This window comes from Taudactylus pleione, unplaced genomic scaffold, assembly GCF_031769625.1.
Source record: "Taudactylus pleione unplaced genomic scaffold, aTauple2 ptg000005l, whole genome shotgun sequence".
Classification (NCBI taxonomy): Eukaryota; Metazoa; Chordata; class Amphibia; order Anura; family Myobatrachidae; genus Taudactylus; species Taudactylus pleione.
This window is the reverse complement of record NW_028284408.1, coordinates 14620063-14644497: the sequence shown is the minus strand read 5'-3', so window position 1 is coordinate 14644497 and position 24435 is coordinate 14620063. Positions and strand designations below refer to the sequence as shown.

At 41.9% G+C, this 24435-nt stretch overlaps 1 protein-coding gene across 8 annotated transcripts in view; it reads left to right on the top strand.

The window, feature by feature from the left end:
• Window positions 1-24435, top strand: part of ENOX1 (ecto-NOX disulfide-thiol exchanger 1) — a 540470-nt gene that overhangs the window by 408685 nt on the left and 107350 nt on the right. For all 8 annotated transcript variants that reach the window (XM_088442288.1, XM_088442454.1, XM_088442218.1 and 5 more), the window contains 2 exons: window positions 5095-5307; window positions 24061-24167. In XM_088442288.1, the coding sequence (XP_088298414.1) occupies window positions 5095-5307; window positions 24061-24167 (320 nt within the window). The remainder of the gene's footprint in view (window positions 1-5094; window positions 5308-24060; window positions 24168-24435) is intronic.

Sequence of the window (24435 nt, the reverse complement as noted above, 5' to 3'; positions counted from 1 at the left end):
GCCATCTCGATTGTCTGCTGACGGGTAAGTATAACACTTAGCCCGGCGATGGGGGGGTTAGGTTTAGTGACTCCCGGGGGGACTTAGGGTTAGGCACCCCCTTGGGGAAAGTTACGGTTAGGCTAGGGGAAGGGGGGGGTTAGGGGTAGGCACTAGGGCGGGAGGTTAAGGCTAGGCAGCCCCCCAGGAGGGTTAGGGTGCGGGGAGGGGGGGTTAGGTTTAGGCACCCCTGGGGGGAGGTTAGGGTTAGGCACTAGGAGGGGAGGTTAGGGTTAGGCACACCCTAAAGGATGGCTAGGGGGGGGGGGAGAGGGGAGGGTTAGGGTACTTACCAACGCCCGTCGGGATCTCTCAGTGTCGGGCTTTGAACCGGCGGCTGTTGAGCCACCGGTATTTCAATCCCATTCAGTCTGACACTCCTGTTAGGTTTCTGCTGGCATACTTTCTTGGCTGGCTTGCTTGCCGTCATACTTGCTGGTATACTTGCTTGCTGGCTTAGTTGCTGGTATACTTGCTTGTTGGTATACTTGCTTGCTGGCTTACTTGCTGGCATGCTTGTTTGTTGTTTTACGAAACCTGTAACGGTAGGAGGTTTTGTTTCTACAGTTTTATGCTGCATTTTTTCACACAACAGTTTTAAGACTACCAAAATTTGGTGAGATAATGGGGGAATTTTATCAAACCTTCTAAAGAGGAGGTGCTACCTATAGCAACCTATAAGATTTTAGCTATCATTTAGTACATTCTATAAAATGATAGCTAGAATCTTGGTTACTATGAACAACACCTCCATTTGTCTTCATTAGAAGGTTTGAGAATTCTCCCCTTAGATTGTATAAAACCTGACCCTTCAATTGTGAGGCTCTACCTTTAAGTCATGAAGACAACACTTTCTGAAAGCCAAAGTTTAGACTATTCCACCTTAATTGGGACTAGCTGTAATTAATTTTATGCGTTTAATAATACTACCTCCTCTGTATAGGAATCGATATGTAATACCGACAGATGGGATCCAGGTGGTCAGAATCCCGACGCCTGGATCCCGACAGAGTTAACATACCAACACTTGGTGGTCGGTATGCTAACCCTCTCCCTACCCTAACCCCCCCCCAGTGCCTAAACCTAACCTCCCCCTTCCCGCACCCTAACCTAGACTTCCCCCCTTAGTGCCTAACCCTCCACCTAGTGCCTAAACCTAACCCTCCCACCCCGCTACTCACCTTCGGCATCCCGGCAGTCAGGATGCCCCCCGAGACTGTGACCGGCGTCCATATTCTGGCGCCGGTAACGTAAGCGTCGGCATCCAGACCGCTGGGATGCTGGACGCATACCTCTGTATATCTCTATCTCTTCTACATTGTGTCATTGAAGCTAATGTATATGTTTATAAAGTAAGATATGGCCTTTTGTATTTATTTTTAGCTTATTTAATACTTTGTGTGACACTAGAGGCCTAGCCTGGTGCAATATTGTAGATATAACTAATTTCCCAGGTGCACATTTTACCCAGCTATCTGGTAGGGAAGTTCCCATTTGGTAGCAATGAATTCTTTAATCCAGAGGTTCCCAAACTCAGTCCTCAAGGCATCCTTATAGTCCAGGTTTTAAGGATAACCATGCTTGGGCACAGGTGACTCAATTAATATCTCAGTCTTTTGATTTAACAATATGTGCTAAACCATGGATATCTTTAAAACCTGGACCGTTGGGGTGCCTTGAGGACTGAGATTGGGAACTGGATTAATGAATTCACTACTAGTAAACTTCTGTTTAAATCAATACTTTGTTACTGATATTTGCTCTAATTCTGTGACGAGATAAAAGCTTCAAATGTGTCCACATACACTTATTCCCAAATCAGGCCATAAAGCCCGGCTTATCACGCTACGGACTTTGCTACTTTTCCGCACCAAAACAGTGATCCTAAGCACCTAGTACACTATGAGCAAACAACAACATAAAATTGAGGAAAAAGTCGCAAAACTGAAGAAAAAGTAAGAAGTATGGGATATGTGCCATACTGTTTAGGGCAAAAGGGATTGGTGTATGAGGACACATCTGTATGTTCTTCGAGGTACAGCAATGGTAGAAGTTGTGAGTGATTACGATATTTAAGGAACCCCACTAGCTAGCACATATCTCTAATATTTAATATCCACATTTATATTTGCCCATTTCTAATTTTTATTACTGTTTTAAAGAACTTGGAATTAGATGGGTAGATTGTCAGCACAAGGACATATTTTATAATGAGAAGATTGTCTGGAATGTGCACAGTAGAGATGTGCATGGACCAGCGTGTTTTGGCTCTAAAGCAGCGTACACACGGTCAGATTTGTCAGACTTGTCAGATTTGTCAGATGAACGACTGAACGATTAAACGATTTGAACGATTTGGACGATTTGACCAAAGTTTTGAACGATTTGAACGATTGAACGATTTTTGACTGCATTAAAAAGAATGGAATCGTCCAAGTCTGACTGCAAACCCATCAGATGTCAGATATCGTTATCTGACAAACGGGAACGCGCATCGTTGATCGTCCATCGTTCAGGCATGTCAGATATGAACGATTTTCCATCAGATATGAACGACTGAACGATTTTTAAATCGTTATCGTCCATATCTGAAGAAAAAATCTGATCGTGTGTATGCACCATTATTCATCGTCGTGTTTTGGTTTTGCCAAAACCACCCTCATGTGTTTTTTTATAAAAACTGCTAAAATTATATAATTTGGGCCTATTTTTGTCCCTATATTAGTATTAACTTTAAATAACATTAATTTCCAGTCAATTTGGACCACCTCACAGCTCACAATTGTTAACCAATATTGGCCAAAGGCTGGCTAGCTAAACTAAGCAACAGAGCAGCAGCACATCTACCTGTATGAAACATTGCAACACAGCAGTGGCATTTATTATGGCAGCTTAATAAACTACAACCCCATAGAAAGAATGTTTTCATTAATGAAGAACTACAGATGTGTCCACATACTGTACATCTAGCCTCCTTGCGCGTTAAACAGGCCTTCCAATTGCACCGTGGCGTGACTCTGTAGCATTGAGCATCTTTTTGTGCGACTTTTTACATTCAAATGAGTCTTATTTGCACAGCGGTGCGAATAGAACGCACAAGCAGCTTCTGCTGATTTAAAACGTAGCATTTGGCAGGCATATACACCAGCAGTTGCACACAGAATATAGGCTCTTTTTTCTGAAACCTTCTCACTCTAAGAGACATATTTACTAAAGTGCGGGTTTTTAGAAGTGGAGATGTTGCCCATAGCAACTGATCAAATTCTAGCTATTATATTATAGAAGGTGCTAGATAAATGATAAGTAGAATCTGATTGGTTGCTATGGGCAACATCTCAGAAGATGCCTGCCTGTGTTTGGCCCCAGCTTCCACAATAGGCATTCTAGTGCATGAAACATCAGTAGCAGGACCACCAGCCTTTCCTTGCCACTGCATGTGGTGTATGGAATGTTGGCAATTTTACATTTTACAGCTGTAAATTTGCCCTTTCTTATTATACGTGATGTTTTCTTTAACATTGTGAATATTGTTTATTTTTAAACTTTATTTCCCCTGGACCACCTATAGTAGATGTTGAAATACTATCATGACTGCTGGCAGCATCCTCCAGCAATAGCACTGTGTTGCTGCTCCTGCTGTTCTATGAACTGATCCATATCGTCTCACAATGCTCCTAGTATAAACTGGGTGGCATTCCAATGCTGTTATCATTTTTAACACACAAGTTTTCAGTAAACATTTTTTAACAGAGCCTGAAGGCCCTGTACACACAAACTGCCTCACAGCACTCCTATTATAAGGGTGGCACCCTAATAGTAATGATGTCTATTTTTTTGTTTTATAAAGCCCCAGTAGGCTTTTTAAGTAACACAGTCCTGCAGCCCACACCTATGGCATTTTTGTGCCTCACAGTCCTGCAGCAGCACACAGTGCTCTAGTACAGTGCCCCTTTAACACAGTGCTCCTAATCTTTTTTAGAAAAAAAAGTGCCCTAGTAGACTTTTATAGTAACAAACAAACAGCACAGTGCTGCAGTCCACTCCTGTGGCGTTTTTGTGCCTCGCAGAGTGCTGCAGCCAGCCCACAGTACACAGTGCCCCTGCCAAACAGTGCTCCTAAACTTTTTTTAAATTCGTATACATAGTGCCCCTATACCCACACACTCTCCTTCCAGTCTCCAGTGTGAAATGGCACCCGATCACGAGGGAGCGACTTTAATATGCAATCCTAAATATGCAAGATCTGATACCAGGAAGATTACATTTTGCCTAATTTTGAGATCCAAACAGGGCAGGAAGATCCAAATCCCTGGCTTGGTTAAACACAAAGCCTCTAAGTTTGGGTGTGTCCGCACATCTCTAGCGCACAGTGATGGTGAGGTATAAATATACACACACAATTATTTCCTTTCTGCAGTCGCAGGGGGTAGAATGAAGTTGGGGGATAGGAGTTGACTTCTCTGAGGATCATTTTGCTAGTCCCAGTCCAACAGTGAAGTCTATCCCAACCTTCCAAATCAGCCGTATGTAAGGTGATTATTCATGTGTTTGTTCTTTAAATTCCCTTACCTTGCAATTTGTAATAAATCCTATTGTATTTTGAAGGAATTTGTGCCAGTTCTGTATATTAAATTCCACTGTTCTAAGTTGCTCTAAACTAATTCTTGGCCTGCTTGCTTGTATATCATATCCTTCTAAATACTGAGAGGGGGAAATATTAAGTGATTAGCTAGTTGATACAGAGTTGTGCCATTCTGTAATTAATGGACAAACCTGTAGTGGCAGTTACAAAGTAATACCCAGTGGTGTATTACAATCAGTGAAATTAACAAAATATGAATTTAGTTGGGTAATTAATAATAATAATAATAATAATAATAATGAGCAATCAGAGTGGCATGGTTCCCTGACACTCTTTATACCTACCAGATATTTATGTAAAATGTTGTACAGTCTCATAATTGATTACTTTGTGGTCTTCAGAATGTAGAATACAGGACCGCAGGTTTAGTTGATTTTCAGGTGAAGAATCGATCTGTTTTTATTCTCTTCCAGATGACAACAAATTCTCAGAGGCTATCAGTGTTCTTGTAACTTGGATAGAGAGAGGAGAGGTGAATCGAAGATCTGCAAATCAGTTCTACTCCATGGTACAGTCCGCAAACAGTCATATTCGGCGCCTGATGAATGAGAAGGCGACACATGAAGAGACGTTGGAACAGGCCAAGGAGGTTTACAAAATAGAATCCCTGGGGATTCTCAGTCAATGTAAGTACCTATTTTGTGCCTTTTTATAACTGCCCAGAGAGCAATATGGACAACTGTGTAAATGAATGCCTTATTCATTGCAAAGACAGTCAGAACTGGTCCCCTATATGATCAGCAGTAGAGATGAGAACATAACAGTGGTATTCTGCATACATTAAATTCCAAAAGTGGGACCGGCAGTTTCACAGAGGTGCGATCATCCAGTGATCCATGCTTCAAATTCCTCTTTTACTTTCCCATTCTGCATGCAGCAGCATACCTCTTCCCAGCGCTCTCTGTGTAATAGGCAGTGGTGCAGAATAAATTGATCAGATAAATCATCAACATCCTATTTCATCACTTTTTTAAAATATAAAATAGCTTTTCTTCTTCTTCTTGCTCCTATTAAAACTGATTAATAACTGATTGTCTGTGTCATTAGAAATAAACCCTAAGTGCAAGAATTGTTTTAATTATATTTCAGAAGTATAAATATAACAGACAAAGTACTGTATCATAATAAGTTCCAGCCAACTATAAGCAGGGTTGCCGACATTCTGGCTGCCCCCTCCGGGAGGGGGCAGCCAGTTAGGCAAAGCAAGAGAACGTGGCTGGCATTGGAAGCGGAGCAGGGGGTGTGGCCACATGATTGCTTAATTTTGGCCACATCCTTGCTACACAATGCCAAGACTACCGGCATTGTGAAGCAGGGGGCGGGGTCAGAATGATGCGATTCAGCGTGAATCCCGTCATGGGTCACCCCTGCTGTTGGGGATTGTCTCATAACTGCGAGGGGGGTGGGGGCAGAGGGGTCGGTGGTCGCCAGAGGCTTGCCTGCCATTCCGGGGGTGCCACCCGATTTTCGTGAGGCTCCCGGCCGAATCGGGAGGGTAGGCAAATTCAAATTTAAACAGCTCTAACTGCAAAGAACAAAGCATGTACATTTTACATTCTCTCAGTAGGTGGAAATAGAGAGGCATAGCATTACATCACAAATTGTTTTATTGGTTATGGAGCTTGTCTTCTAAATACACAATGTCCTATTGGTGGCTCCTGCCCATAACTGGAATGTCTTTGTCTGTTCAGAACTGACGCACATTGAAATATCCACTCAGGGCCTGATTCAGACCCACTCGCGAGCGCATAGGGCTCGCAAGCGGGTCGAAGTTCGGCCAGCGCACACACGCGGCGTGCGCAAGCCCCGTAGCGAGTGAGAACCACTTGCTCCGGGGCTCGCTACAAAACGGGGCAGCTGTCGATGTTGATTGACAGCTCGCCCCGTTTTGTAGACAGGGCGAGGGGGTGGCTGGACAAACGGAGACATTCCCAAAGGAACGCCTGCCGTTTGTGGGCAGCCCTACTGACATCATTCGTGATGTCAGTAGTGAACCTCCTGCTCTATTAGAGCAGGAAGCTCACTCGGGCTTGCAGGAACCGAGACCCTACCACAAGGGTCTCGTCGCAAGCCCGATGGTCGCGATAATCACGACCATCGCCAGGCCACTCGCAAAAGCTGTAGGGGTGGTCACCCACAGCTATGCGAGCGGCCTGGAGGCGAATTTTTAAAACTAAAAATCTGCACTGATTCAGAGCGAGCACTCACAAATAGCGATCGCCTCTGAATCAGGCCCTTAATCCATCCGTCATAGATAAGTCTCTTCATATAGAAGAATATATGCAGACCCTCCAACATGACCCGTTCCATTAGGTACAAAGTGCTCTGCTCCTGGACTTCCTGCCTAATGTATGATTGCAGACACCTGTGGTGAAACACATTTCTCATCAATTACCTAGCTCAACACAGGTGACTGCAATCATACATTAGGTGGGAAGTCCAGGGACAGCGCATTTTGTACCTAATGGAACGGGTCATGTTGGAGGGTAGGTATATGGAAGCCATTTTAAGTCACATAATATTATTTGCTACTTATATAAAAGATATATAAGTGAAATGTCCATACTGTTCTGCCTTTTCTGCTTCTCTTACATAAAGGGAGTCAGATGTTTTGTTCTGCTAGGGCAAACCAACCTACATTTTCATTGCGTGGAGCAGAGGTTCCCAAACACGGTTCTCAAGGCTCTCCAACAGTTCAGGTTGAGCTATCCATACAGGTGGCTTAATTAGTACAGTACATTACTCAATTTGATTTAACCACCTGTGCTCAACCATGGATATCTCTAAAACCTGATCTGCTGGGGAGCCTTGAGGTCTGCATTTGGGAACCTCTGATTTAGAGCAATCATTCGACTGTGCAATATCTGCCCAAACTGACCAAATATAATTAAACAAATACCAGTTACATTTATCCATATCCATTTATATGAATCAAGTTAACTTTAATCTGAAGGGTAAAACAACACTAGCCGTGTATGAACTCATCTTCATGTGGCTTATTTTTATTAGTATGTGTATTTTATTTTTTTATGGGCTGTCTAACAAAAAGGTAAAGATCTTACAAACTAAATTCACATGGCCTTGAACGTCCTAATAGCAGTGTTTTAATTTCCCAGCTGACGTTAGATCAATATAATAATGCTGTGAATGCAATTTCTGGAGCAAGCTTTTAGATGTTCTGATTTTACATTAATAAGACTAAAAAGCCTCTGACTGGTGGTGTAAAGTAGTTTGAGGGCTCTATTGATTTTTAAGTCCCTGTTTGAAGTATAAGATAAATATCACATTGCAATATATCTGTAAAAAAGCGCTTGAACATAATGGCAAATTAGATATCTATGTGTCAGCTTGTAGCTGTGCATAATGTTAGGTCTCGCTCTTTAGCAAGTTGGTTTGAACTTTTTGCTTTGGTTTTTCAATGCAGTTTCTTGTGGACTCGATTATTCATGTATTTGTTTTAAAGCTGATTCTTACATTTAGTACTATTACATTAGCAAACAGGGCATTACAATTTATAGTCAGGAGAGAGAAAATATTTTTAAGGATAAAATATGAAGTTATGCAGCCAATGTAAGTATATTTGTATTTTTAGCTGCTGTGCTAATCATTAATGCTTGGCATTTGTGTTGTACACAGCATTTATGTTTGTTGTTCTGCTGGTCTTCATACACTGATGCTGAAATAAATAGGGGTTGATTCAATTAAAAGTGAGGTATGTGCAATCCTGTTAATGTGCTTTTTGACACAGTAATATCGCTGGCAACATACATCACTCCTGCATCACCCGTACATTGTGCATTTTACCTCGCATCCCCACAAGGATGGACAGAAAAATGTTATGTCACATTGCTTCCAATTGTATTTATCCCATAATATATTATAATGAAAATCGGTGCATCCAGAAAAGAGAGCCTGTTTGTAGCACCTCTTCATCCACCAATACAATTAGATAGGAACACATTTATCACACACAGCTAGCACTGTGGCAAAGTTCTGGTGTTTGGGACTCTCACCATTGATGATTTGCTTTTACACTCGTCACTTCTCCTGACTTCAGACATGATGTGGTAGATATAAAGCATGAGATCCCCCCTTTTATGTAGATAAGTCCATTCTAGTATAGTAAATGCGGGGAGGCTCTGACCTGTTTTACAAGTAAGCCCATTCTGCCAGTGTTCTATCCATTATCATTTTACAATTCTGAGCCTTTGATGTGTATTACACAATTCAGAGCTCACCTGAAGTTATACATTATGTAATGTAGAACAGCATTTTTTATAAAATATGGTCACAAGGTAAACATGGAGGCTTACAGCTCACACTTGTGATATAAGGTTGGTAAATATTTGTTATAAATAGTAGGTTAAAAATTAGTAAGCTGAGAAGCCACCCGTGATTATACCTGCTGTGATGGCTGATCACAGGGAATAGGATGCACCTATTCAAGTAGTGAATGGAAAAGGAGGAGGAGGAAATATGACCGCCAAATTAAACAGAGAGATAATAATTAGTAGAGTAAGGATCTTGGACATTTACTTCAATGTATTACAATATAAGCACATAAAAAAGGGGAAGAAAAAAAATTAAACCTACATAAAAACCATAAGATACAAATGGTTAGTTATAAACCTGTACAATATATATATACTAGCTGGAGTACCCGGCGTTGCCCGGGATTTTAAGAATGTTTGTTTACACATCATCCTCCAATCAACCTCTCCATAGGCAGGCCTCACAAAAAGTGTGACAAACTTGTTCCAATACCAGGATGACAATCTACAGCGACTCCCTGTTTTCTGCGCAGAAAAACTTTGGGAAAAGCATTCCATGCGTAATATTTTGGCAGCTCACAGTACAGCAGGGTCCTTGCAAAGTCATCATTTTGATACAGTTGGAAGAAAGAAGTAAATGTTGTTGCGTAATTTGGTATAGTCAGAGAGCTGAGAATGCTGGCAAAGCCTGCTAAAGCGTTCTTCGGTAATAAACCTTAAGATCATGACAAAACATGACAACACAAAACCCTTGCTCCAAGGCCCTACCTATATGTCGTGAGGCCCCACAATGAGCGTCCAGCAAAAATTGTGGTTTTAAATTAATTAAAAATTAACAGTAATTCATTTTGATTTAAAAATGTTTTAGTTGCCTCCACCGTGTTTTAATACGCTCTTATGTAAAATCTCACGATCTTCGCTTGTAAACTGTGGATTTGTATAGAAAGACAGAAGTACAGAAGGACAAATTTTCGCTTTGATATAGTAGAGAAGATAGAAAAGAAAAAATAGTAGATACGCTAAATCCTTTTGTAATTCCGTACCTGACCTGTAGGGGGCGAATGCTATGCAAAAATTGTGGTTTTTCATTAATTAAAAATTAACTAATTAATTTCAATTAAAAAAATTTTTAGTTGCCTCTGTCGTGTTTTAATATGCTCCTATGTAATATTTCACGATCGTGGCTTGTAAAATGTGGATTTGTATTGAAAGATAGAAGGACAAATTTTCGCTTTTATAAGAGAAGAGAATGGGGTATATGGCATCTTCATCTTATTTATTGGAGGAGTTCTCTAACTAGATCATTTTCAAATTAGTCCCTTCTTAAGGTATTAAATATACTGGCTAACAGTGCCATATTATTCCTCCTCCATTCTACCTAAGCCTATATCAATATATATGATCAGTCTTTTTGTTAAAATTTAGTTTCAGTTACCGCTAGGGTTTTGTGACTGGTTTTTGTATGTTGTACTTGATCAGAGGTTAATTTCTCACATGACAAGCTTTATTTATTGTATAATCTTTCTACCGGAGACATGCGTTGTATGACACGTCTGAACAAACCTGCTTATAGTCCATCAAAAACAAAGAGCGAATGTAAATGGATGCAAATAAGTAATAAGTGCACATAGTTACGGCAAACAACAAGTCACAGCATACTGTAATAATAAATATATTTGTTGACAATATCAAAGTGTCAGTCTACATATATTCCCGAGGAACACTCATAAGCACAATGCAGCTGGATGGGGTATTCAAATACACAGTCCACAAGTGACTTTTACAAATCCATGATCTCCTAATAAGCAAATATTTCAAAACCGTTCTACAGAATTTTTTACTGTTCTTTATCAAGACGCTTATGCACAATTCCTCCATCAGGGGTGGTCAGTGTGGCCCTTCAGGAGGCCATTCATTCCCTGCTGTAGGCAGGGGTAATTATACCGGTTTCTGTGTTACAACAAGGAAGGGGTTATTCCAATATATTTTTGGTTGAGAAACTGAATGGGTCTCCTCGTCCTATCCTAAATCTAAAAACCCTCAACAGGTTTATCCATGTACCCAAGTTCCGTATGGAAACTCTCCGGTCAATTATTTTGTCATTGGACGCTGGGGATTTTATGGTTTCCCTGGAAATTCAGGATGCGTATCTGCATGTTCCTATTACACCATCCCACCAACAATTTATATGGTTTGCTGTCCTACAGCAACATTACCAATTCCAGGCACTGCCCTTTGGCCTATCAACAGCCCCTCGGGTATTTACCAAGATAATGGCAGTCATGACAGCCTATCTTAGGCATCAGGGAGTCAGAATACTACCATATCTGGACGACCTTCTGATATTGGCACAAACTCCAGTTGTTTTACAACACCATCTTCAGCTGACCGTAGCCTGCCTACAGTAGCATGGCTGGATCATCATTTGGAAGAAATCCTCTATTTCTCCAACACAGAAGATGGTACATCTGGTAGCACTTCTGGACTCTCAGGCACAAAGGGTCTTTCAAGATTGCGGCCCTATCATTGAATGTATGCAAACTGCTACGCAATCAAAGGGTATCCATCCTGTCAGCAAAGCAGGTCCTGGAAACAATGGTATCCACCTTAGACATGGTGGGATATGTTCAGTTTCATTCCAGGCCTCTGTAAAAATTGATCCTCTCCTGGTGGAACAGACAGTATCATCTAATAAAGTCTCAGCAGAGCCTTATCACTCCATAGGTTCGTCTCTCCCTCCTGTGGTGGCTAAAAGGATCATCTTGACAAAGGGCGCCCATTCTGGATTCCATATTGTGGATGGGAAGCAGTGACGAGTCATCACACCTTTCAGGGTAGATGGATAAATCGGGAAAGTCATCTGCCAATAAATATTCTGGAACTGCGAGCAGTATACAAAGCACTGATCATGACACAGGACCTGCTCCAGGGCAGGCCGGTCCAGATCTAGTCCGACAACACGACTACAGTGGCCTATCTCAATCATCAAGGAGGCACACAAAGTCATGCAGCAATAAAGGAAGTGACAAAGGTTCTGATTTGGGCAGAACGTCATCTTCCGGCAATCTCGGCAATATACATACCGGGAGTCCTCAATTGGGAAGCAGACTTCCTAAGTCGTCGGAACATACACGCTGGAGAGTGGTTTCAGCTCTTGGTGAACAAATGGGGTCTATCAGACATAGATCTCATGGCATCATGTCACAACCACAAGGTCCCCAGGTACGTGTCCAGGTCCAGAGACCCATAAGCAGCATTTGTGGACGCACTGGCAGTAAGATGGGACTTCAAGCTGATGTATCTATTTCCTGCAATTTCCCTCCTCCTAAGAGTCCTCCGGAAATTCAAGCAGGAAGGCGGAACAATAACACTAGTGGCTCCGGCTTGGCCCAGACGTTATTGGTTCACCGATATATAGAATCTATCCATAGACGGTCCATATCCTCTTTCTCTATGGCAGGATCTGTTAATGCAAGGTCCCTGTCGGCATCCAGATTTACCTTGTCTGGCTTTGACGGCAGACAAGGTAAATCTGGATGCCGGCAAGGACCAGATGCTCCAGCACACTGCAGCAATATCAACAAAAATACTTGAATCCTACATGATAATAGAAATTCAGAGGTATTAGTAGCATGCATTTGCAAATATATAATTAAGCGCCGGGCCAACGTCAAGGCTCCTCTATATGTCCCTAACATTAAGGGATTCACGTTCGAGGCACCCCAAAATAATCCAGCCAAGGACCATCCCCAGGGCATCACACGAAAAAGGGAAAAAAGGTGATAGTGAAGTGTAAAGTATAGATATGTAAAGATAATCAATAAGTGTTAATATAATGAGAGAGAATTAAAATTACATAAATAATGGACAAACAAATAGAAAAGTGATGAAAAAGTGTCTATGTGAATTAAGTGGTGATGCCCTGAAAAAGGCCCAGCCCGAGTAACTCCGGGGGCCCCACACCCAAACGCTCACCCCAAAATAATTATTGCTACCTAATAGTAGCACCCACTCTGGGTCATATAATTACAAATGAATGTACTGCATAATAACAACACATGTATAAGCCGAGAGGTGACTCACCTAGGGTTACCCCAGAAACCTCCAAATGGCACTATATGGGCCAGCACATCCTCCCAATGCTGGCTCCCTTCATGCATCTCAGAACTGCAAATAAAAAGTATGGTGGTCGCTCACATCAGCTTAATGATATAGCACTTATGATATATTTTCTCTGCCCCCCAACTGTAGACTCTGAGTAGATGGTAAAGGTGACTTGTATCTAGAATAACCAAAATACAGAATACAGCCATTGAGCTGCAGTACGTCATTCCATCATCCAGTACTCTAGGGAACAAATAAAACATTTGTATGACTCGTAACAGTAGTTGCAATAAAAACATTACTTTGGATATTTTCAAATGTCCATATACTATTTTGTTCCTCTTCACATCTGGTTTTGACATTTTGTTAATAAACATCTTCTAACATAATTTTATTACCATCTTTTTTCTGTAAATGTTACTTGGAATTTCCAACAGGATTCTGTTTTTCCTCTTGAACGATAAAGCACTATAAAAAGACAGGAGGTCTTAGGAAAACTGGGGGCCTAGGTTTTCTTTTTAGCTGTTTTTTGTGTGTGTTTTAAATTTTACTCTGCATTACAGGGTACAGTGTTTTACAGACTGCATGTGGCGGGTGTACCATGACACCAACACCAACCTATATAATTTTGTAAGAACATGTGACTACGCATTTCATATAAGGACTGATCCTACTTCCATACCACACTTATCACAGGAGGAGTCCTCACCATCACCACTGATAACTGTATTTCTTTTATGGCCATATTGAACTTTGGAGACCAGTCTGAGCTGACTAGGAAGCCTGTATTTAGAATATTATGCATCTATTCCTAAAAGTATTCAGTACTTTGTCAACTCTCTCTCAGATTACAATTAATTTAATTTTAAATCTGAATATGTAAAGTACAGTAGCACCTACACAAGCAGTATTACACAGTACATATATTTATACAGTGCCAGAACAAAGCATGAATTGTCTCTAATGCAGCTTTGATGTTGCCCCTTTGCCCATATAGCCATAATTGTTTAGTATGAAATAGGGTAAGTGGATGTATGTGCTTATAAACTACTGCTACTTTCAGCCTGTGGCCCCAATGAAATGACACTTACTGTACAGTGTATAGTACCACACCTGCCCTTATTATATTACCTAGCGTAGTGATCAGACTTTTGACTGAAGAAATAGTTCCAAAACTATGCTATGTGCTGGCTAAGCAAAATCTTGTGTTTGTTGTACAAGGTAACCTGATTAAAAAGCAGGAAAATGATGGCATGCAGAAATGAGCTAAAACCATCAATCTCATAGTTTAGGATTTGCATGTCAGAATTGTTTGTATCTCAATAAGTCTTGCCTGTGCTGAAAACAAAAAAAAAGTAGTTATTTTGATTCTCACCCTGAAGGCAAAGTGTTCTTTCTGAGTTTTATTCTGGATGCAAAGTATTTACCGTGTTAAAATATAGGGTCACAGGCAAGTAGATAGCTTGGTGATATGTTGTAATAATGTATAGGTGTTGTGATGACTTGGGATAATTAGTTTGGTAGAGTCAGTGGTGCAGTGTTAAGTGCGTGAATCAGGGTCCACACATAGTGTAAATACTAATTCTAAAAGAACAGATGCGCTAGATTAGTGGGGTGAAAGAACTCATATATCCACAGCTGCTGACTCAAAAAACGGAGAAGTCTGCCTACATTCCCCAAAAATGTAATACACAGAAAAAGAAAAAATGTTTAAAGAGACTGCGCTGGCATTAGAACATATACCTTGTGTGACTAAGTCGGGATAGGGGTCCCCCTCCTGGGGTAGACGGACTCCCTCTTTACACACACCGCAGCTGGAGAAACAGGACACAATTCTGGGATTCTCGTACAAGCTGGTCGGAGCCAGTCTTTATTGTGCCAGGTACATATATAAAACAAAACATAAACCAAATCCTAACCCGTCTGGGTTCTAACTAGACAGTAAGTTCCCTCACTATGAGAACACTACACAAAATCCCCGTCCACAGCACCTTCTGATTTACAGCCAAGAGTGTCTCAGAGCAAGGTAACCTGTGGCCTGCTCTCCCAGGTATGTGACACTCAGCTACAACTGAACACAGCTTAAATCACCCAGTTCCAGGTGTAAGCCCTAATGAGCCTGCTACCAGGCTGAAAGGCCCAAAACCTGGAGTGGCCAGTGAGTGGAGCCCTCCTCCTCTCACATCCACAACCCCAGGACCCAAACCGGCTTTTCCAAAAGCCGATACACTGGTCTGTTTACAAAACAGACTTCTCCTGGGGGTTTTTAGAACACACAGGCCAAAAACATAGGACAAACGTACCTGCCATTGACCACTTTATCAGTGCTTTTATCACACTTGACAAATAGAAAAACAATACCAATGTGCTGATATAAACAATTTATCAAAATACTAATACATAGCGTTACAGGTTATATATAAAAGAAAAGTGCTTTGCTGTCAGCATAAAGCTAGAAACAAAAATAACAAATGCCTAGCCCCATTAGAGCTCCGAAAAGTTGTGGTGGATTCAGGTTTTACATTAAGTGGCCTTGGCTTTAGTTTACCAAACCCCATCTACAGTCAGGTCCATAAATATTGGGACATTGACAGAATTTTCAGATTTTGGCCTCTATTCACCACCACAATGGTTTTGAAATGAAACAAACAAGATGTGCTTTAACTGCAGACTTTCAGATTTCATTTGAGGGTACTTACATCCAAATCGGGTGAACGGTGTAGGAATTACAACGGTTTCAATATGTGCCTCCCACTTTTTAAGGCTCCAAAAGTAATGGGACTATCAACTCAAAAGCTATTTCATGGACAGGTGTGGGCTATTCCCTCGTTATTTCATTTTCAATTAAGCAGGTAAAAGGTCTGGAGTTGATTCTAGGTGTGACATTGGCATTTGGAATCAGTTGCTGTCAACTCTCAATATGAGATCCAAAGAGCTGTCACTATCAGTGAAGCAAGCCATCATTAGGCTGAAAAATCAAAACAAACCCATCAGAGAGATAGCAAAAACATTAGGTGTGGCCAAATCAACTGTTTGGAACATTCTTAAAAAGAAAGACTGCACCCGAGAGCTCAACAACACCAAAAGACCCGGAAGACCACGGAAAACAACTGTGGTGGATGACCAAAAGAATTATTTCCCTGGTGAAGAAAAACCCCTTCACAACAGTTGGCCAAATCAAGAACACTCTCCAGGAGGTAGATGTATATGTGTCAAAGTCAACAATCAAGAGAAGACTTCACAAGAGTGAATATAGAGGGTTCACCACAAGATGCAAACCTTTGGTGAGCCACAAAAACAGGAAGACCAGATTAGAGTTTGCCAAACAACATCTAAAAAAGCCATTACAGTTCTGGAACAACATCCTATGGACAGATGAGACAAAGATCAACTTGTACCAGAGTGATGGGAAGAGAAGAGTATGGAGAAGGAAAGGAACTGCTCATGATCCAAAACATACCACCTCATCATTGAAGCATGGTGATGGTAGTTTCATGGCGTGGGCATGTATGGCTGCCAGTGGAACTTGTTCCCTTGTATTTATTGATGATGTGACTGCTGACAAAAGCAGCAGAATGAATTCTGAAGTGTTTCGGCCAATATTATATGCTCATATTCAGTCAAATGCTTCAGAACTCATTGGACGGCGCTTCACAGTGCAGATGGACAATGACCCGAAGCATACTGCAAAAGCAACCAAAGAGTTTTTTAAGGCTAAAAAGTGGAATGTTATGCAATGGCCAAGTCAATCCCCTGACCTGAATCCGATTGAGCATGCATTTCACTTGATGAAGACAAAACTGAAGGGAAAATGCCCCAAGAACAAGCAGGAACTGAAGACATTTGCAGTAGAGGCCTGGCAGAGCATCACCAGGGATGAAACCCAGCGTCTGGTGATGTCTATGCGTTCCAGACTTCAGGCTGAAATTGCCTACAAAGGATTTGCAATAAAGTATTAAAAAGTGAAAGTTTAGATTTAGGATTGTTTAGTTTGTCCCATTACTTTTGGCACCTTAAAAAGTGCGAGACACATATAGAAACCGTTGTAATTCCTACACCGTTCACCTGATTTGGATATAATTACCCTCAAATTAAATCTGAAAGTCTGCAGTTAAATCACATCTTGTTTGTTTCATTTCAAAGCCATTGTGGTGGTGAATAGAGGCCAAAATATGAAAATTCTGTCAATGTCCCAATATTTATGGACCTGACTGTACATTTTACTAACCTTTAAAAGCTTTGATCTGTTGATTACATGCACAATAACCGACACAAAAATAAATCTGCACCAATACAAGCTAACTAGGTAGCGCACATCCTTCATTACATGCAGTTCTTGGGATTGTCCAGGCTGTACATTATTCACAAGGTTTTAATTACCCCAATTTATAACCTATGCGCAAAAATGCATATTTTTGGCACCTTATTCTGTCATGCCTCTATATTACACAGCTATATATTCTGGTAATTTCATATGTAACTACATGCACAGCCCTCTCAGACAGATATCATCTGTCTTTTGGTCTGGTTGTAGGAAGAGGTAGGAATGTATTGTATGTTTATGAGATGTAGAACCATTAATCATCAAATGGATGTCACCAACCAATGGACCCTTCCCTAACATTTTAGAAAATTCCCAACAACTCCTCCCTTCCATCATTGGAGAAGTCAGGGTCCTGCAAGTGCTAGAAGGTATGTGTGTAATTTTATCGGGTGCTAATGTGATGGTGATGCTAAGACAGTAGGTTGCTCCAGGGGAGTAGCGAGGGTAATTCCCGTGGAGCATGAGCTCCAGGCGCCAAAATGGACAGAGGCCGCCATCCAGGAGTCAGGAATTCATGGGGCGCTGCACAGTATTACGGCCGCCTGTTATGGATCTGAGATCCGTTTCTACATTTCATGCTCCCTCAAGCTGCCCAGATTGCCTCCCCTCCGGCCCTCCATCCTCTGTGATCATCTTCTGTCAACTCCCCTTACCTGTCAGATTGATTACATTCACTTCTCACCTCTTTAACTCTCTACCCTGTGATCGGCTCTTTGTCCCTGTCCTCTTCTTTCTTATTGGCTTCTGTCACTACCCCTCCATTCTTCTTTTCTAATTGGCTTCTGTTACTGCCCCCCTTTGCCCTTCCCCTCTCCTTTCTTATTGTCTTCTGTAACCACCCCTCTCCTCTCCTTTTCTTATTGGCTTGTCACTGGCCCTCTGTGATTGACTTTGCCCCTCACCTCTCCTTTCTTATTGGCTTCTGTCACCTCCCCTCTCTGATAATCACTTTTCTCTCCCCTTCCCCTGTTTGATCCCCTCCCTCCTTCTCTCCTCATTCGTTCATTGTGCTTCAATGGACTTAAAAGTAACACATCTGAGGTACAGTCCTAAACTTCAATTATAAATTATGAGATTTAAAGTAATGAGATATTCCCAGGCATGACCACAAAGTGTTATTTGAAAGCTCTTTTAAAAGAATATTAGGAGACCTGAAATAATAATAATGGTGGTAGACAGAACATGATTAGTAGTTCTAATCTATATAGGTGCAATGTATATTTGCTAAGTAGGAGAATGGAGCTTCCTATAGGTGTTCCCACTCCAGTGAAAGCTGCTTGGGGTCATAATTGCTGTAATAAGCTGTGCACCCTGTGGAATTTCACTTTTGCACACGTATTCTGTCAATTTACATTCAAAAGAGCAAACGTCAGATCCTAGGTGCTATACATAAATAAAACGGGGCCAAAGCAGCTACCCCTTAATGTCAGATTCTATTCCCCAAATGGGACCTCAATGCCCAGCGCGATACTGCCACTGTTTGCTGTTTTCTTTTCACTTAAGTATTCCCCCCGCGGGCCGGCCATACCCCACTGGCAGAGGGGGCTGGCGCTATGAGATGCACTTTCTCCGGGTCTTATGGTTCCATGCTACTCCTCTGCTTCCTCTTCCTGCACACTGTTGGATTGTGGTTTGATATGTATTGTAATGTTCAGTGCCTTATACAATGGGGCACTACCATTATTATACTTCTAGGGGCAATACAGTTATTTACCGGACCACTACAGTAATTAGTATACTACTAGGGAACTATTAATTATTTATCTACTGAGGCAATATTAATTTGTAATGCACACATTTGTGGCACTACAAGTGTTAGTATACATTGCCACCAGGCCACATTGGCATTTGTATTGCCACAAGAGCATTCATTTTAAATTCACAATATTACCCTTGTACCCAATGGCTAGCATTACTAGGAGGATGCACAATGCTACTCTACATTGGGTTGGTACTCTCTAGATGCAGGGTCCCCATCATTTTATTTGTGCTCACCCTCCAGATCACTGGGCCCATTTGGTTTTACTGTGTGCTTTGGGTTAAATATGCCATTGAGTTTATAGGCTTGCAAACCGTAAAACATCAGTAACGATTTTAGTTTTCAGCCTCCAAGCCAGGGAAAAATGCTCATAACAGCAGCACACCTGCCCCCGTGTTTTGTCCATTGAAATGATTAATTATCGAGAACAATAGCTATAGTTCAGCTGCATAGTTCACTTTTACTTATTAATCTAATTTTATTTATATATATATATATAAACAGGGGTTAAAGTCACTTCTATTTGGAGATGGAGCCAGTTCCGCCTCCTCTGACCCACCTTAGCCCGGCGCCACAGGGAGGCTCCATTTGCCGGACACCTGCTGAGATTTTGTTACCAGCGGGCGCCCGGTCCGCTCCCTGCAGCTGCAGCCGGAGGCTGGAGCTCACTCTGGAGGTCTGGCTCCGCTCCCCCCACGGGCACTATGGGAGAGACGTCATGACGTCTCTCCCATCGTTCAGAGGACTCTGAGCAGCCAGACGGACCGGAGGAACGCAGGAGCGGGGCTTAAGGTAAGTATTGTTTTTTTTGTGTAAGCGTCACTATAGGGGGCATGACTACTGTGGGCATTACACAGGGGGCACTACTACTACTGGGGGCATTACTACCAGGGCATTACTATCAGGGCTACTACTATAGGGGGCACCACTCCTGGGGGCACTGAATAAGGGGCACCACTCCTAGGGGCACTGCATAAGGGGCACCACTCCTGGGGTCTCTGCATAAGGGGCACCACTCCTGGGGGCACTGCATAAGGGGCACCACTCCTGGGGGCACTGCATAAGGGGCACCACTCCTGGGGGCACTGCATAAGGGGCACCACTCCTGGGGGCACTGCATAAGGGGCACTCCCACTTCTGGGGGCACTGCATAAGGGGCACTCCCACTTCTGTGGGCTCTGCATAAAGGGCACCACTACTGTGGGCACTGCATAAGCGTCACTACTGTGGGCATTGCATAAGCGTCACTACCACTACTGGGAGCACTGCATAAGCGTCACTACTACTACTGGGAGCACTGCATAAGCGTCACTACTACTACTACTGGGAGCACTGCATAAGGGGCACTATCAATGTGGGCACTGCATAAGGGGCACTTCCACTACTGGGGGCACTGCATTAGGGGCACCACTACTGAGGGCACTGCATAAGGGGCACTACTACTACTGGGAGCACTGCATTAGGTGCACCACTATTGGTGGTACTGAATAAGGGGCACTATCACTGTGGGCACTGCATAAGGGGCACTTCCACTACTGGGGGCACTGCATAAGGGGCACCACCACTACTGGGGCCACTGTATAAGGGGCACCACTACTGGGGGCACTGCATCAGGGGCACCACTGCAATGGGCATTGCATTTGCGTAAGGGACACTACTGCTGTGGGCATTGTATAATGGGCACTACTACTGTGGGCATTGTGTAAAAGGGGCACTGCTGTGTGTCATACACGAATAAGGGACACTACTATGTGGTGTAATGTGAATCAGGTGAATCAAGATTGTGCTACTGTGTGGTTAATTTGAATTGGGAATACTATTGTGTGACCACACCACTTTCTTTTGATACCACACCCTTTTTACGGCGCGCTGTCCCTTTTTTATAAAAACCGCCGAGGGGGAGGATGAGTTCTACCACTTCTCTAGGATCACTTTAAGCACTCTAGGATCACTTTAAGCACTGTATATAACACTAATTGTATTTAGGTTTAATGGTCCTTTATGTAGGAAGTTGGCGGTCGGGTGGCAGGTAGCTCAGGGAGACTCGTACACTTTTCCAGTTGGCCAGGAGCGGCACACAATTTTTGGTAGCCTCCCGGATGATCCAGGAGAGTAGGCAAGTATTGGTGCTTTTGCATTGCTCAGGCATATATTTTTTTCTTATACTGTACATGAAACGGGGAGTTGTTTTTTTTTATATATATATTAGAGGAGTATCTGAAGTTTTATTCATGCCTAATATCAAATGAATATTTTGCAAAGAAAACTAATTTTTATAAGCATAGGTGAAAATGTATGGGATGAGTTCCTGTAGTAAGGAAGCAGGTGCGTATGCTGCAGGTGCCAACATATCATACAGTACACTTACAACTGTACAGTGTTTAGTGAATGCAAACTGCGCCTGTGTTTTAAGGTGCAATTACGACCAACTCTGCACCAGTTCCATTGTGTATACCTAAAACTCTGATGTGTGCAGTAAAGTGAAATGAGGCAGGTACAAAATCTGCATAGTTCATTCAGAGTCCTTCAGAAATGCTAAATCAAAATTCATTAGGTTTCTTCCAGTAAGGAAATTGCTAATGATCTATTCAGTTAAGCACTTAAACGTTAAAAACATATTGGAAAGTTTAAATACCATTAACATTCAGATGAATGGCTGTACATGTGCCTGTGTTAACGAGAAATCTGTTATGTGTACCAAGGCTTTTACCGTCTGCCTTACGCAGCTGTTCTTGTCCTACAGCCCTAGAGAGAATTAGCATACGTGACTGCTATCATGTAGGTCATTATTCAGCTGTGCTAGCCCAGGAAAGACGTATGTTTCCAACGTTTACAGCCAGATAGATCTGTAAAATTTCCTTAAAACAATAGAGTTTTTTTACAAAATCAGAGGTAGTCACATCATGGCAACAGAGCTTTCTCTGTAGCCTTAAGGGCCTGATTCAGATTTGAGAATAGAGTAATGGTGCGTACACACGGTACGATATTTATGAACGATTACAATATCGTCCAACGATATATCGTTCATTTTTATGCAGCGCTTGACCAGCGATGCGTGTTCCCGCATGATATCTATGGTCGTCCGTACATGCAGGCCAACTTGGACGATTTCATCACGATTTACAGAGATGTGGCAGGATGACTTCACTGAAGGATATCTATCATATATATCTTTCATTGTGTACACCCAATATCGTTTCTCCTGCACTGCAGAACGGTTCAAGGGAAATCGTTCAGCGATCTCGTTGGTTGGGCATATCGTACCGTGTGCACCAAGCTTAAGAAAGATCATGCAACTGTGCATTTTGGTAAAACCTATTTTGTGCTGCTGGTGGGGCAGATGTAAAATGTGCAGAGAGATATAGATTTGGGAGGGGAGTGTCCAAACTGACATCTAAATTGCAGTGTAAAAATAAAACTGTCCAGCATTTGTGGGCTACATGCAGAAGCAGCCAGAATTTACCCTGCATGCAAAAAAATATCTGTTTGCATTCCTTGCATTGCAACATGGTTTGCTAAGGTACACAGTTACTTGCTCTATCCTACTCTATTCCCAAATCTGAATCAGGCCCTACATCACAACATGCCAGATATTCTTGAAGTTGTAGTACCAAAACAGCCATAGACTGACATAATTAATATTATTATTATTATCGTTTATTTATATGGTGCCACAAGTGTTCCACAGAGCCTTACAAAGTACATTACCAAAAAAGTGACTTACATTACAATACAATGCAGGACAAGGACATGGATAATATACATTGCTACTTTGGTGACCATAACATCCAAATAAGCAACAGAGCATAAGCAGCCAAGTGTTCGGTGCCCTAGTGGGGAGTAAGAAGTAGAGGAAAATAAAGTAAGGAGAAGCACAAGAGGGTAGAGGGCCCTGCTCGCAAGAGCTTACATTCTAAAGGACTAGTTTCATAAGAGCTGGCGAATCATTTGTTGCTTAAGTCAGGTCTAAATTAATTGTTTTATGTCCTTATGAATGTTGCAGGTAAAGGCAACTGTTAATTATTATAGACTTTATAATAGGCACCAATTGCCCTTTTCTTTTCTATCTTGTACCGAGCACATCTTTAGGATTGAGACATATGAAAAGTATGTATAATGCTGTTTGAAAAATAAATATATGGAGTTGTTGGACATCACAGGCATAAATATGGATGTTTATGATCTAAAATAGACCATCATGAAGTGGTTCATGCAAAGCACAGATTGGTAGTGCCCATGTGTACACTATAACAGCTGAGTTCTGTTTACAAAGGGCAAATATATTGATTTATAGCCTGAACAATAATGATTATATGAATGTCCCTACACTGATTAATGAATTAGACTTTCTTCTATGGCTAAACACTGCTTAAAACAGTGGTTCCCAAACATGAGTGCCATGGCACCTTAGGGGTGCCTCGGGTTGGTGGTCCAGTAGCAAATACAATGATTTTTAGAGTCGTTGTGATAGGCAAAACTAGTGCTAATGACGGTCAATTAAAAACTATGTGGACAAAAAGAAGCACAGCTCTGTCAACCACCACATAACTGAACCTAAGGGTGACATATAAGCACAATATACTTAATTTAATTTTTACTGAATTCCTTAATAAGAAACTTTTGGCCCAGGGGAGCCGTGGAAAAAAATCTGATACTCTAGGGCGCCATGATTCAAAATAGTTTGGGAACCACTGGCTTAGAAGGTTCTAATGTGACGTGTTTAAGTGTATGTAAAGTATTGGACGCTTGAGGGAAACAGTTCCAACAATAAGACCATGTAAGTACAAAAGGCACATGACTGGGTATCTATGGATGATGTCTTGGGCTTGATCCATAGGACTCTCATGTGCCGTTGTTTTGTTTCTCTGGAATGACCACAACATAAATTGCTTGTCTTGTTTGACTTCTTTGTTCACTAAAGTTGAGCAGATTGTGGCCGTTTTCAACGCTTCCACCAGACAAAAAGCATGGGACCATTTCTCGAAAGCTCAGCGCAAGAATATTGACATTTGGCGGAAACATTGTGAGGTGGGTGTTTCCTATTCTATCCATCGCTTTCATCGTTGACAAAGTGACTGTTTCAGGGTGAATGTCGGTGTGTTTTACTCAGTAAGAAATAAAGGTGGGTTTAAGGCATTTAAGATGCTCTGCACATTACCATGACATGAGATGTTTATTCTCTGTTGGAGGTTGAAGACACACTACCATCAGGGAGCAAAGCAGGTTTGTGAGACCATCATAAAGCCTTTCACTGACTGCATGCGTTTGAATGATTAGTTATTACTCCATATAATTA